Below are 15,441 nucleotides of genomic sequence, written 5' to 3' on the forward strand. Positions count from 1 at the left end.
GATTATGCAACGTTAATTAACTACGTACTACAGTACTTAATCATTATGGTTATCGACCCGAAGGCAATAAAGTGTAATGAAAGTCAAGGTTAAGGGAAAGTCATAAAGAGAACTAGAGAATGTAATTAGAAGGCCCATTTAGAAATTTGGATTCCTGCAGAATATTAGAAGCATAAACACCACGATCCATAGAAGTAGCACATGAAGTGCCGAAAAATGACTGGAACTTACAAATGAAATGGTCTTTGATCCTTGACAATTCAATGTGTTCTGCCAGATCCTCATGTCGTAAAATATTGCGACTACAAGTGTCACATCGTGCATCTCTCACAACAGCTACTCCGTCTGAAATTGACAGAAAACTCCTAAGATTGATAAGTCTTCAAAAATATATGCGTGTTTCTTTTGAATTCGAAAGTGTCCTAAAATTATTTCAAACAAATTCATTGATTAAACCCAAAACTAAGTATGAGCGAAAAGGAGGGGAAGATGAACTGAAATGATATCTTAAAAGACATGCTACGCTCGCACAACAGCTGCAGCAGCACAAGGAGGATCAGAGGTCAAATAGTTTAGCTGAGGCCACCAATGCTGCAGATTATTAATTATATATGATAATCTAGAAAGCTTTCCTTATCCAAAGCATAAAGAAGGCTATTGGGGTTAAGCAGTATCTAAAGTAGTGATTCCCAATCTTTTTTTGACCAGGGACTACTTTGATTTCTTTATTTATAGCAGAGACCGCAACGTTCAAAAATAATAAATTCTGTTAATTTGAAAACAAACATTAACAAAGAGATTTCGGTACCTATAGTACAGTATCACAACCCCAATAAACTACCGCCGACAAACGAATCAAAGCACAAAAAAAATAAAAGACGAAGCAACCCGCCTGTCACAAATCAAGAGAAATTTATATGACCAATCAGAATGCTTGTTGTTTAAAATTTGTTTAAAATATATCCTAAATAAAGGATTCATCACTTCACCTACAAATTCAAATAAATGTTTCCCATACATAAAGTGATTGACAGTTATCTAATTTCCATGTAAATTCTTCTTGCCTAAGGATTAATCTTGTAGGCAGTTGTTGGATTGTTATAAAAATTTTACATGCACTTTTTGTAATATTGTAAAAACCTTGTATCCAGCTATTGGAAATTGTGAAGATCTTACATGCAGCTATTTGTATATGTAAATCCACTTACTACATAAACACTAGAAACTAGACTTGGATTTTTATCATTTACGATTGTTAACATCTTCGTCCTATTATATTAGACCTTCTAATCATTATTACTACCATTCTATTCAGTCATCTGAATTATATTTCAATTTATGATTTGAGCTATTATTATATATCAACAACTAATAAACTATGTCGTCAATAGACCTTCATCAACCACTTCATCTGTGTCAAGCAACACAACTTCATTCAAATAAAACAGAACTTCATTATCACTTTCCTCCAAACTAGGTAACAATTTTTTTTCACAACACCGCCTGTTTTTTACTCATTGCGCCATCCTTCTCGTGGACCACATTTTAGTTCTCGCGGACCACCGATTGAGTCCACTAGTCCGGAGAAAGGATGAGCTAACCTGCATCAATTTCAATAACACCTTCTGAAAAAGAGCTCTTGATTCTTTGAGCATCTGCACCGCTGAATTTTCTTTTTAGCACTATTTGTGGTAACAAACGATAGGATGCAGTGGCAACCGGAGAGAACTTTGCATGGTCGCGTCCTAATCCTTTCAAGCAATGACACCTAGAACGAAACTTGAATCTGAACAGAAAAAGAGGCATGGACTGAATCAATTTCCTTGCAAATATCATGTTTTCAGTGCTAAAGATGATTTACCTAAAGATTTAAGTGAATTTGACTCGCCTAGCTTCAATTTCTTGTCCAGGTCGTAGTTGCGCAACCAGAATATCATCGTGTACCATTGCTGGAGGATACGGAAGTGAGCTAGACTGATCGCCGATTGGTATCCATTTGAATGCATTTGAATAAACAAAAGCATTCTCATAAATTTCCTTGGGGTTTGTAGCTGTTTTCAAAGCGTTTGAATTCCGACTGCAGGTGACTTTAATCTCAAAAATGAGATTTCTGAAATGATTCCTTCTAAACGGTAAATACTTTGTCACATTTACACAATTAACTATAAAATTTCTAAGCGCTCACGACTTTCTAATAATGCGTCTTCGACATCAATTCATGCATTTCTTGTATATTGAAAATGTACCCTTTAACACATAGAAGTTTACTACGGTAGTTTATTCGGATGCTGTACAGTCCCGCCAAATCCTGCCAAGATCTGTAGCAATCACACTTGAATGACTTGGAAATAGAGAATAATGTTTTACCGCTTACTAACCCAAAACATTAAAAGAATATTCACTGAAAATATGGAAAAATTATCTTTATTAACCTCTCCGGATCACCAGCTGGCTCTTCATTACAGTCAACACCGGATTCATCGATTCCAACAACTTGTGCAAGAGGCATTTTGAATAATCGTGGATCCGCCTTAATTGGAAGCAAACCAAGACGATGACTCAATACTTCATCCTAAATTTATTAGGGAGTTTTCACTTCTTCCCAAAAAAAAAGAAAAAAATTCAAGAAATAACTTGTACGAAAACACTATACCGGTATAATTGATGTATTCTGGTAGAGATAAACCTTCTCAATTGCCATGGTAGGGAGCTGAAAGCAATAAAAATGATAACATTGGTGAACTTCGACTTTCATTCGGAATTTCTAACACACATACCGGTGATACGCAGTATATAACAAAACAAACGCGGAGAACAAACGGCATGAATATGAAAATGCAATCAGGATTTTCGAAATTGAAATGAAATTTGGATTGCATGAATGTTCGCCAATGAAATACGGAAACTTGCTTCGGCAATAAATATCCTTCGAATGGCATTAGCAATTGGGGCTTCAACGCCAACTAAATCAAACTCCAGCGCCATACCATCTTCGCTTTCATTTATGATAAACACTTTGATTTTTGATATGTAGGTAGTCACATCCCACTGAATCGCATTGTTGCCAAAATCACTATCAGTATCGTATGTCTGTAAAAGAACTTCTTTTTATGCTCTGCACTAATCAACCAGTTTCCGATCGCATCGTAATGAGATTTTACAATTTTACAATATGACATAATTCATTAAAAGACAAATGTACTGGGGCACAAAATTTTGCTCACCCCTCATATTAGTCTAGTCTCTCACTAACTACTGCTTCTTCAGCTTTTCTATAATTTCCTGCAAGAAAAAGGTTACCATAACGCAAAAAGTGCTTCCCAAAAACTGTAGAATTCTCACAATTTCTGGACAGGAACAATTTTGAACTTTCTTGACAAAAATGTGATCAATGATATACTTCAATTAATAAAGAACTCATAAATAGCAATCTACACAATGAAAAGCACTTATTCATGCATTATTCTGATGCAATCATAGAATTGTAAACAGAAACAAAAAATTTTGAACTGACGTACATTATATTTTATAAGCTTACATTTAGCACTCTTTCCACTTCCATAACGAGTTTGTTTTCGGTATTTTGCTTACCTTTCCGACGAGATTTCTTCTGATTTTCAGGCATTTTTCTGAAAAACAGAAAGAAACCTCAGCATATTTTGCAATTGTCCTTCAGCTTTTGAAAAAGCTTCTGAAAAAGTTTTGTTTTGCTTGGTTAACAAAAGTTTAAAACTAGTCTACCCGGGTCTAGATTACAGTGATTTAAGAGCTTCCTTGAGTAGTGCTAAAAGTGGTGAGCTGTTCAGTGAATGAAAAAATCAATAACAATACTTCATTAATGTACTTCATTAAGCAATACTTCATTAACAGAAGGCCGAAGGTGAGCCCATGAACCGACAAACCATAAAAGTGGAACTGGGAATTTTATGACACTTTGGAATAGAATAATATGAACAACAAGAACCAAAAATAGTACGGAAAGTGAATAACATAATTCATCTTAAGATTATCACAGCCTGCTTCCATATTTTCTGATATCATTCTCTAATAAAGCTATAAACATGGAACATTAATAAAGATTAGAAATAAAATGAAAAATATCAATAGAATAAACCGTGAGCATGTTGAATATAGATCCAGACAAAATCTACTACCGTGTTCATAAGGGAGTCGTTAGCTAATGTTATCAAAAATGATTAAATAACCTATGCAGTTCGGATATATAACATCGAAGTATGGGAAAGATAATAAAGGAAAAGCGTCGAAATATGGTGTGATACACTCTCAGAAGATTCTAGTATGTTTGAAAACGCTGTCACATATTCGTTGACTAACGTACGGTAAAACAAAGTAAACAGTCAGTCTTCAGAATACGTAGAAAGGTTACTGGTAATATTAAGCATCCTTCAGAAAGCGCAATCACATAACTAAAATGCACCGCATCCAAAAAACATGGATCTAAAATAACGCGGTGCCATCCACCAATATATTTAAATTTAACTTAAACTCATAAATCTCAAAGTAAACTATATTTCCAAATACCAGTTTTATAGCGAAACCAGATGAGTATCAAATCACGACCCATCTCAATCCATGAAATTATGGGCACTATTTTGGAACCATCAACTTCATGCCATGTTACCGGTACTTCGCAAATTGGAATGTTGAACTGTTCGGCGAGAAACAACAACTCAACATCAAACGCCCACCGTTCGACGTGCAACAGTGGGAATAACTGCAATATACACATGTATATACTGTAGTATATAATTCCTAATTCTTTTTTGGGAATTGTTTTTTTCAGCAACTTTTAAGTGAAATTTTTCCCGCAAAATTCGAAAGTCACACATTTGGAAAATATAGGAATCCAAAAAATTAGATTTAGTCAGATTTATCTATTTATAAAATTTGTGTTTGTTTTGCATTTGAAAAATATAGTTAAATAAGAAATTATGAAGTCATTTCCAACGTATGAGAACTAATTAAGAGCACTAACGGCAGACAACTGTTCAACTCAGTATTAATCTACAGATGTCATTGCTAAATAAGTGAACTGGAAATCGAAAAATATCAGAAATGCATGGGGAGCGAATATTATCTTTGTAAAATTAGGAAATAAAAAAAAAAACGCAGGAGCTCACCTTTGAAACTGCTCCACGTGTAAATAATTTAAATCCGCACTGAGTATCGCGCACTGTTCTTACCGTAAAAATGTACACAATCAGATGAAAACCTATCATTAGAAACGTTCGTGCTAAAGAACGTGTTGCTATACTTTTTTGTTCCATGTGTGATCTGGAAAAAAGCAGAATACAGATTTGTTTTCCTTCCCCTTACGTGAAATTGCAAACATACTATCTATTGATGTCGGTTACAAAGAAATTGGTGCTTTAAAACATTTTGCATAATCTATTGAGAATGGCAATGATGCCTGGTACTTCAAATGGTGACTATCCGGCTCATTTATGAGTGCATAATGTATATGACGAATGCCTGAGAAGTTTTAAAAGTGAAAGGGCAAAATTTCGAAAAGGTAAAATCAATGCAAAAAAGTCAAATCCTCTAGGCAGTTAAAAGACTTTAAAATCTGGAAATGTCGCAATCAGTATTCTGGAGATTCCTATCTAGTAAAATAATAAATGTCAAACCTATGACAAAACAAAGCCTTGGTTTTTTTAAGCGAACGAAACTACTGTAGTCAACAGTTCTTCATTGCAGCAAATTCCTTATTCGAAATAGATTAAATATACCTTGAACCAATAGCTATAACAGGGATAATCCAATTAACATTGGCTTTTATTTCCGAAATACAACCATCAGAAATACAACCAAGCAGTTCTTTTTCTACATGCTGAAAATCGGCAAATTTTGTAGCACCATCTGCATCTGCGAAGAGAATTAATGAACCACGTGCACACAATACGCCTCTGCGTACTGCTCCACCTATAACAATATTATTGACAGTAAAATTTCCAGAAAGTAAATGGAATTAAATACCTTTTCCCAGGTTTTTCTTTAGCTTCAAAACTCTGATTTTTCCCTCATACTTTTCCGTGTACTGATAGGCCGTATTAGCAGTTCTATCTGTACTACCATCGTCTACCACAATAATCTGCAACAGAGTTATGAAACAGCTTGCGGAATAAATAATCAATTTACTTCGTTACTATTTTGGATTAAATTATCTTCTCAACTGAAATGAATCAAAATTCCTTCAAAATTTTTCCTAAATTTAATCAATACTTTCTGATTTTTCAATGTAAATTTTACGTCTCGACAGAAGAGAAACGCATGTCACCTTGTTACACTCTTCACAACGAAAATGTTGAAATCTAGAGATAAAAGGACATTTTCAATTTTGTATTTCATTTCTATGACTCAGAAGTTACGCCTTTCTCTTTGATCTAGAAACAACTTATTTTGAAAATTCCATTCAGTAACATTTGAGTTGACCGCTGGTTTCACAAAATATTTACCTCGTATGAAAATGAATCATTTTCGGCCTGTCGATCTTCTAGATAAGGTAAACATTCATTCAACATGATCGGAAGCCTTTCCTGGAAATAATTCAATTGAACTGTTGCTGTATTTTATGCCCAACAATGTTCCTTTATATGTATATACATATTTTGATATGATATACATTTCATTGTGATACGGCTTACATCCTTTTTAAAGTCAGTTTAAGCTCCAAAACATGTAAGCAAACAATAGTCGGATCTTGATATAATTGAAATGTTTCTTAAAGGAATAAAGAAATTGATCACAAATGTTATTAAAGCGAAATTCAAATGAGTTCATCAATTACATAGAAAATAAGGCTGATAACGGAAATTACTTGTTCATTCATAGCAGGAATAATAACGGAAAGATACAAATCTGGCTTGGTGCAATGCAGCTCTCCGCATGCATCATCACTATCATGAGTCAACAATGACCTGAACTGTTCGCTTGCAGAATTAGCTGGAGTGTAGACAAACATTGGCTGTAACAGATCTTTTCGCGTTCGAACAGGCCAAGGAGTAACCCAAGACAGAAGGTAAAGGCAGCTGATAGCAATAGGTATACAAGACGCCAAGAATCCTAGCAATACCGTTACCAAATCCATAGACATACTGAAATTTCATGAATCCTTCGTCTTTAATTACTGTCCAACAGGGTTTAAACCAACGCAATCAACACTATTATTACTGTCAGTGAAGCAACCAAAGTATTAGGGCGAAATTTATAGAGACATTGGTACAATCAAAGTAAATAACAACAGTGGTTACAAATGACATAGATATTCTCCCGTATGTTATTATCGTGCTTCTTCTAAAATAAGAACTGAAAAAAACCTGGCGTAATTTTTTTAGAATTCTCGTAACATAAGCCTCACTTTAAAAATAAACCTCAGATTCAGATTTTCAGTTGACATTTCTGAAATAGCAGTCCTTTGTGGCATACTTCTGTCATAAAAGATAAGGCATCTCCTGAAAGTGAGCTCTAACACGTGTCTCGGAAAAAAAAATTAACGTTTAACTTTATTCCCGGAAATACGGGTAACATCGCTAGGAGTACAACGACCTTAAACTCAAATCGCAACCTGAATGCAAGCCTCTCCACGTAGACTTCTATGAAACGTTGTGTATCAATTCGAGGAGGGGAACCCTTTAGTGGTATTTGGTAGACAAAGCACACGTGGGATTGAGATTATGTTGACGTTCATCCCGTCTTGATGGTACACGTACGAGCCCAGAATCATCACTACACGCAGGTCACATTCATGAGAATGAGGCGCAGAAATTAAACGAGGTTGAGCTATTTCTGTTACTAAAGAACAACTGATAGTAATTGGACGCTTCTTTTGCATTCTCTATCACTTTTTTAATTACAGTTGATAGTTCAAACTTGATCAAATGAATTATGCCATTGATTCAAGGATAAATCAGATAAAACCGGGATAAATACGAATAATTTTGTAATGCCATTGATCACGTGGAACATAGTATGGTCTTGTCCACAGGGTGTCCACGTTTCGTGCTGGACAGTACGCTCCTATTGTGTACCATTGTATAAGGATCCGGCTAGGCAGCTCTTCGTTCACTACATCATAATTTGCCATCGTCACTTCGGCCTAAAATGAACGAAAAAGTTCCGAGCGTTTCCAAGAATAAGTTTACTTTAGATATTTATTCTGTTAACTTCCTACTGTTTCCGTTACAATTTCGATTATTCATGCTTAAATTACTAAGCTTTCACTGATTAATGGTTGGTTTCATCTATTTTGAACGTTCATTTTTAATATGTAAAGATATATGAACGACTTCCTTCTTCTCCTACTCTCTCGGAATGGGCTTCTTGTGAAGACACAATATATAAATTAGAATTTTCCCATTGTATTCCGTACTTTATAAAATTAATGGATTATAGTTTCTATTTATAACTTCAGTTATTGCCTGTTTTGATTAATTATTTATTTCTTGCTTACCAGCTTACTTGCATAGGTGAAAAATGTGAAATCTGAATTCATTTGGTTAAAATTTTATAAAAAATGCTCACAGCGCTGATACGTCCTGGTGGTAACAGAAATTTGGTTGGATGAATGTTTAATTCGTCGTTGTTGGTAAGAATTCGAATAGCAACCCATTGATTGCTGTAAGCATTTCTCAGATTCAGGATTCCATTGCTATCGCTATTAACGACAAATGGCTGAAATTACGTTTTGTGGTGATGAAGTATTGTTAGTTATGACTTGATGAGTAATACTAAATGAGATAGCATTAAGTAAGTAATAACGTGTGACATCAAAGTACAATGATTGTGGGGGAGTCTTGGGAATGGATTGAGCTTTTCGGTGAACTCAACAAAAATGAAACCGCAGTTATCAGTGAAATCAATCAAGACAACTAGATAAAGATCACACCATGAGGATTATTGGGATGATTAATAGATTTAGTTTCCTGATGGCGGTAACTTACCAACTATCGAAAAAAACAGGTGAAGCTTACTGCTAATGCGTTCTAATACATTCATGAAAAGATTTATTATTTATTTGCTGGTATTTATCAAACAAAGATAACCTTTTTGAAAATGCTAACCTGTGGTGAGAGTTCGATGGTACCGTAGTTCGAATGAAATGGTACAGACTGTGCGGTACTCACTGATACATTGCTTGCTTCTCCAGGTGATTCCACCACATCTTCATTCATCAAAGGGTCATCTTTCTTCTTACTGCTTGCTTCAGTCAGTCGGATGATAATCAGGAGAACAGCCGTTATCATACACGAGGCACCAATCAAGTATGCAAATATCACTGCCACCTATTTTGTTTGTTGTTTTTCTTTCTCTCTGATACTGCTAAACTTTAGCGGGCATTCCTATCGTTTGGAATTGTAGGTCGTGTAGTAGGTTAATGATGATTGAAAGCTGATGCTTGATAAAAGAAAGGTGGTAAATGAAGTTAACAGTGGCAGTTTTAGTTGATATTGGAAGTTTTTTCATGAGTATTTTCAGACCATATTGAGGCTTGAATTTTAGACTTTAAAAAACACAAAGTAAAGATTTGATCGCAATATAATGGATTGGTTTTGCTTGTAAGATGGATCGAAGGGCAGTACATTCCGATCACTATTGCAGTTCGCTTTTTAAATTTAAGGCTGAACATTTAGTCAAAGGGGAGGGAATTTTGATTATGAAGCTTTTTTAGCAGATAACATCTGACACATCCAATTTACATTTTGAAAGTACTGATGGAAAAGATTAAAGTTAGATTTTACCATCCAGTGTCTCGTTTTAACAGCACATTCCAAATTATATGACTCCTTAAATGAATTAATTGCTTTGTGCATGAAATATGCTGATAGGTAATAAAGAATGGCGAATACAGTACTGCAGTATATCATGATTGTTTTTATTGCGCTCACGTGATAAGTTTCTTCACTAACCTGGAGAGAATTCTATTTAAAATGCAATTAAAACCAACGTTAATCGACTTCTAATCAAATGTCTCAAGCTTTTCTTCAGTTTGGGATTATCAGCTTTCACTATGTGCTTTCAAATGTTTTTGGATCATGTCCTTCACTATAATTTAATATTTGTTTAAATTAATTTTTATTATGAAAACATCTCAAATGGCTTACTGTAATGATCATACAAAATGCAACAGCTGGGATATGCATCACTGGCAGAAAACCGAACGGGATGAAAAATAGAGATAACGGTGAAGTATTATGAAATATCTGTGGCAGGAATATTAATTCAGCGATATGACGTCCTAGACCACGACTTGTGCAGGTTACTACTGCGGGAATCCATGATGAAAGAAGCAAACATGCCAAGAGGATTATCTGAGTGCAAGTTGGTGGTAGAACTTGTATCTTGTTGGAGTGGAACAAAAATTAAACCTTATGCGATATTCCGGAGAGACACAATGATGCGTTTACTGGTTAGTTTTCACTGAACCTTCTTGTAGAAGATGCGGAGATTCTTTTCGGGCTTTAGCTGTTTTCTAAGTATCAAATGTGGGTATTGATACAGTGATAAGAGTTGTATCTATGCAATTTGCTAAATGGAAAGGAATACATTTTGAAAGCTTTGCAAAACTATCATTGATTAATATACCTTACTTACCTTTAGGATAAACAGTACAAGAGGACATTTTTGAATGCCACTTAAAGTACCGCGTGGAAGCGATAGTGAAAAACTGCTTGGTGTAATTTTCATGCATTGCCAGCTGATGTAACATAAAAGAGTATTCCATGGTACGATGATAAATGCCAGCCCAGTTAGTAAATATAGTAAATCACTGCTGTTAAATTCCCGTTGTGTCGTACCGACAATCCATTGCTCATTACATCGCGACATAGTACAGTAGCACAGTTTTGTACTTCCTGCAGATTAGAAGCAATATTTTGTGTCTTTATACAGTTTTTAACTGATTTCAATATTGAACATAGCTTCAGTTGAATTCTGAAGCTATTGATGACAAATATGAAAGCAAAGTCAAATGCTCCAAAAATTGATTTATAAATTTTTTGTTAATTATTATTGTATTCTAACTTAATTGTTATTATATTCTAACTTTTTCTTCCAAATTAAATGGGAAAGGACTATTTCAAATTCAACTTAAGTGATCGCAGTTCACGTTTTTCTTACATATTTGGTGAAAATGATCAGAAGGATCTAATGCTTCCAATAATATGAAACAAGCCTGATGAAATGCAGATTTGCTGATAATTATCTTCTGGTGGTATATAGGCGAGTGCGATTGCTTGTTGATATTCCGGTAAATCACAACCAAATTCTTCAAATTTTCCGTAAACCGTTGCGAATAAAAGATGATGGCAATAGCTGATTGCTTTGCATAGGATCTCTCTACCGGAACTCAAGCAAATAACACGGTGATCCGTTAAATTCCTGTTACAAAAAAGAAAGAATGAAATTAGAAAAATTGGAATAAAAGTCTTTTACTGCCAAAAATCGTTCTAAAAATCTCGACTTCAGTTTACGAGTTGAAAAGTTTTCAAATGTGCTTAAATACTCAAACCAAGTTTTTTTCTAAATTTCAACTAAACGACAGTAAAGTTTCAAGTGGTTTCGAGCTTGTAATTATTGTGCAAAGTTTTCTTAATTGCAACTGACTATATTATTTAGATTGAAAAAGGAAGGATTGGGCAGAAATAAAAGGTAAAGTAACTCTTCTGAAGGATGATAATACTGGAAAAAAGAAAACAAATTTAGATATTCACGCTTATTAATTAATTTACGGCCTTATAAGACTATTTATCTCGTAATTTTCAATGGTCCCGTATTGTTGTTCTTTAATTTATTTTTTCCTCAAAATTTTAAAGACTTTTACCGGAAAAAAATCATTACAATGTTGTTAAAAGTTCTGTATAATTCTTCACGAAATTCAGGTTCTAAGATCTTTTCCTTTTGTTTTTTAATAACAAACAAAATTTCAAAATTTTTTTCAGTTTTTAAACAATTTGCAACATTTTCACTGAATTGTAGAAGTCGTCGACAAAGACAGCCTTCCTTCCATTATTCCGCCCTTCGCAGTACTTCGGTTCACAAACACTAGAACACACGTTCTTGAAAACACCAAATCTGTATGAATGACTGCTTTCCGTAATTTCTGGACTTTCAAATTGTATAAAAAAATGCAAACTCATATAAGCCATTTGAATTTTCAAAGTTCAAAACAAGCGGTCTTTTTATTTTAAATAAAGTTTTTCAAATTTGCAAATTTTCGCAACTTGAATTCTACCACGTGAAGTTTTTCAAAATTTGCCTTCGTTCGATCATTGATACTGTTGCAGTGTGATTAAAATATAGTTTCACTTTGAAATCAAGATGCAGTATCGTTTGGAGTTTTTTGAAAAAACAATTGGTCATTGAGAGCTATATCATAATAATTTATTCAGGAAATTTGTCAAAGAAGGTAAACATGTTAAATTTATTTACGATTAAAAAGGAACAACAGAAGTAAATATTAAAGTTGGTAGAAAAAGAAAAGGATTATGCACATGAAAATCACAATTTAAACTTAGATTAAAAAGTTTAAAGAAAATTTTTGCAATTTTATCACGTTCAATAGGATGATGCTGAATTTGTTGCAGAACTTTGTAATTACATGTTTTCAGGATTGATAAGAACTGAGAAGTAATTTCATTAAAATAAATATGATAAACAAAGTTTTGAATTTCAAAAGTAAGAGTTAAAAAGAATAACAATGCTAAAAATGAAACTAAATTTTGGTGATATGTTTTAACAGTGTGTGTTAATCAATAGATTTGAATATTGTGTAACTTCGATCAATCAAATTTAATTAGTATTGAAAAGCAAAATGGCAAGCAATGTGTACATTTATTTCAATCATTATATATATATATATATATATATATTTCCATCATGATCCGATCAGACTTCATTTAGATCGCTGCTAAAATTTTGGAGGAAATAAAAATTCAATAAAAATTCTTAAAATTTTCAGCAGCTTTTTCGAAAACTTGCCATTCGTTTGTTAGTTCTAAATAAAGGCACTTCTCCTCCTAACATTGAAATTCCCTCCAAATATCAAATTGACAAATTGTTAAGCTAACATAGTTAGATACTAGTTAATAATGCTTTTTTGATCGTTGTGTGCTGTTTTTTGCTTGCAATATTATGCAGCAAATTGACAAATAAACTTTCAAATTTCAAAATACTGTTTAACATAAAGCAACAATTTTGGGTCTTATAATGGTAAATCCTTCGGATTCTCTATGTCCACAAATAATTTTTCAAAAAATCATAACATTTTCAAATATTGCTTAAACAATCAATCCATATTGGAAAATTTTAATCAATTTTTGTCGAATAGTTAAATTTTTTCGATTTTTTTTCCGGAATGCTTCAAGAATAAAAGCAAATTTGATGGATATTCGTTCATCTATTTCTCATTATAGAAGTCCAGATACGGATTGCAATCGGCATCGTCCCCTAATCGTGAAATATTTTGCCACGCTCCACAACAATTCAGATAACCCTCGGGAGGTTTCGAATCCGTAGATGGTAAAAACGGTTGGATGTAACATGGCTCAGTGAATCTCGTTGTTGCCATTTCCTTGAGTGATGTATAGGTTGCCAAAATACCACCAATCAATCCACTAACTTCAATGAAAACATAATTACTAACTTTGCTACACATTTATTTCTCTTTTTTCCTCACAATTTTATTTAAAACATCTCGAAGAAGCTTGCTGGAAATTGACCCTAATTTTCGAAATTTTCAGTTTTATTCATCATTTTCCCTCTGAAATATTTCCATAAATGCGCTGACCCTGCTAAGAAATGGATATGGCTGAACTTTGACCTCTTTTAAATGGAGTTTTTTCCGTGCTCGAAGTTATCATTGTACAACTTGAAGAGCTCTTTGCACGATGAGCTATATCTATCTATCTAATCTATAAATGGATACAACTTATGGATAAAAAGCAAAAAGTTTTCAAAGCTCTTCAAAAACTACTGCTCACACAATGTCATAAATAAAGACTCTGCAAGCGTAATCTCTCCACATTTATCACAATAATTGCTTGTTTACAGTTATCACTTTTGTCACTCATATGACATGATCATGCTGATCACATGATTCGATGTTTTGTTTTGGTTTCATCTTTACAAAATATTTTATTTATTTATTTTTCCTAATTTTGCGTTCGAAGAAGATTTACTTCCACAACAATCAAACAATACTTTGTTTTGCTACGAAATAATTAAGAAACTTTTGCAGCTTTATTCATTGACTTTTAATTCTATTGATTGCTTTAATTTCCATTGAATTAAAAGATTTGTATAAATATTAATAGCTGATACCAAAATCTAAATTCGAAGAATGATATGCACAATCTTATCTAATTTGGCTTCTTTCATTAGATGACATACTTATCGCATCTCGTATACTCACCAGTCCTCACCTTCCAGTTATATATTTTGGACATAAAAGATAAGTACTCACTGATAAAAGATTAAAATTTACCAGTGATTAAATAAGAGAAAGCAATGGTTGATTAACTCACCAATAATTAATGAGCAGATGATCAAACGTCGTCTGGGTGATCGTAACAGCACTCTATAAGTAATTACCGTGTTATTAAGAAATTAACTGTGGAAAAATGATTGGCATTTTATTTTTTTTTCGATGACTAAACCAAGTTTCTTTGAATTATTGTAAAATCTGCTGGAATTTGAAAATCTACAAATATCTGAGGTCGAGCAATTATTTTAAGAAGCAGAAAAAATTCAAAAGTCAGTTCATTACCTATTCACAAATAGATAATAGGGAAAGTTTTTAATTGAAAGAATCCAACTAACTCAGCAAAAGAAGGTATCTCATCTGGCTTTTTCTTTCCCTTTTCTTCAGAAATTTCATCACCAACTGTCAAGTACAGGTAGAATAAGCATGGAAAAATAAGTGAAGTGAGGGTTAAGGTTGAACTACCCACTAAACCTAGCACTGGTCCAAATACAGGTAAGCTTTCTGCAACGAAAACCACTGTCAGCATCATTCCTGTTCGAACCAGTACTCTTTGCCAACAAAAATCTGGAATTCCGAATTTATGATGAAATAATAAATCATTATTACCTTTGCTATCTTCCTTATAACAGTAGTAGAACTTTTCATCATTTTTTATCTTTTACTTTGTTATCACTACAATTGTCACTAGTAATTACTATTATTTATTACCATAATTATTATTATTATTATTGTTATTATTATTATTTTTATTATTACTATTATTATTATTATTATTATTATTATTATTATTATTATTATTATTATTATTATTATTATTATTATTATTATTATTATTATTATTATTATTATTATTATTATTATTATTATTATTATTATTATTATTATTATTATTATTATTATTATTATTATTATTATTATTATTATTATTATTATTATTATTA

The 15,441-nt window shown here is 33.0% G+C and overlaps 3 protein-coding genes across 3 annotated transcripts in view; all 3 read right to left on the reverse strand.

Annotated features, from left to right (window-relative positions):
- LOAG_00653 (hypothetical protein) overlaps positions 1-7,114 on the reverse strand; it is a gene marked incomplete at both ends in the record, with an annotated part of 7,990 nt that extends 876 nt beyond the window's left edge. The window contains 13 exons of the mRNA XM_020445505.1: positions 232-345; positions 1,602-1,768; positions 1,889-2,110; positions 2,433-2,572; positions 2,654-2,710; positions 2,911-3,090; positions 3,592-3,629; positions 4,543-4,735; positions 5,142-5,295; positions 5,751-5,943; positions 5,998-6,112; positions 6,477-6,557; positions 6,839-7,114. Coding sequence (XP_020304045.1) covers positions 232-345; positions 1,602-1,768; positions 1,889-2,110; positions 2,433-2,572; positions 2,654-2,710; positions 2,911-3,090; positions 3,592-3,629; positions 4,543-4,735; positions 5,142-5,295; positions 5,751-5,943; positions 5,998-6,112; positions 6,477-6,557; positions 6,839-7,114 — 1,930 coding nt within the window. The remainder of the gene's footprint in view (positions 1-231; positions 346-1,601; positions 1,769-1,888; positions 2,111-2,432; positions 2,573-2,653; positions 2,711-2,910; positions 3,091-3,591; positions 3,630-4,542; positions 4,736-5,141; positions 5,296-5,750; positions 5,944-5,997; positions 6,113-6,476; positions 6,558-6,838) is intronic.
- Positions 7,115-7,927: 813 nt separating this feature from the next.
- LOAG_17349 (hypothetical protein) lies at positions 7,928-10,845 on the reverse strand (the record flags this gene model as incomplete). The annotated part of the gene is made up of 6 exons (XM_020450007.1): positions 7,928-8,116; positions 8,542-8,691; positions 9,081-9,302; positions 9,759-9,926; positions 10,122-10,328; positions 10,612-10,845. The coding sequence occupies 6 exons, from the start codon at positions 10,843-10,845 to the stop codon at positions 7,928-7,930; spliced, it is 1,170 nt and encodes a 389-aa protein (XP_020306380.1).
- A 2,491-nt stretch (positions 10,846-13,336) lies between these two features.
- LOAG_05954 (hypothetical protein) overlaps positions 13,337-15,441 on the reverse strand; it is a 5,263-nt gene continuing 3,158 nt past the window's right edge. The window contains exons 7-9 of the mRNA XM_020447019.1: positions 14,836-15,064; positions 14,541-14,593; positions 13,337-13,635 (exon numbers count right to left, since the gene is read on the reverse strand). Of these exons, the coding sequence (XP_020302708.1) occupies positions 13,415-13,635; positions 14,541-14,593; positions 14,836-15,064 (503 nt within the window). The 3' untranslated portion in view covers positions 13,337-13,414. The remainder of the gene's footprint in view (positions 13,636-14,540; positions 14,594-14,835; positions 15,065-15,441) is intronic.

The sequence above is a fragment of the Loa loa genome (assembly GCF_000183805.2).
Source record: "Loa loa unplaced genomic scaffold supercont3.64, whole genome shotgun sequence".
NCBI lineage: Eukaryota > Metazoa > Nematoda > Chromadorea > Rhabditida > Onchocercidae > Loa > Loa loa.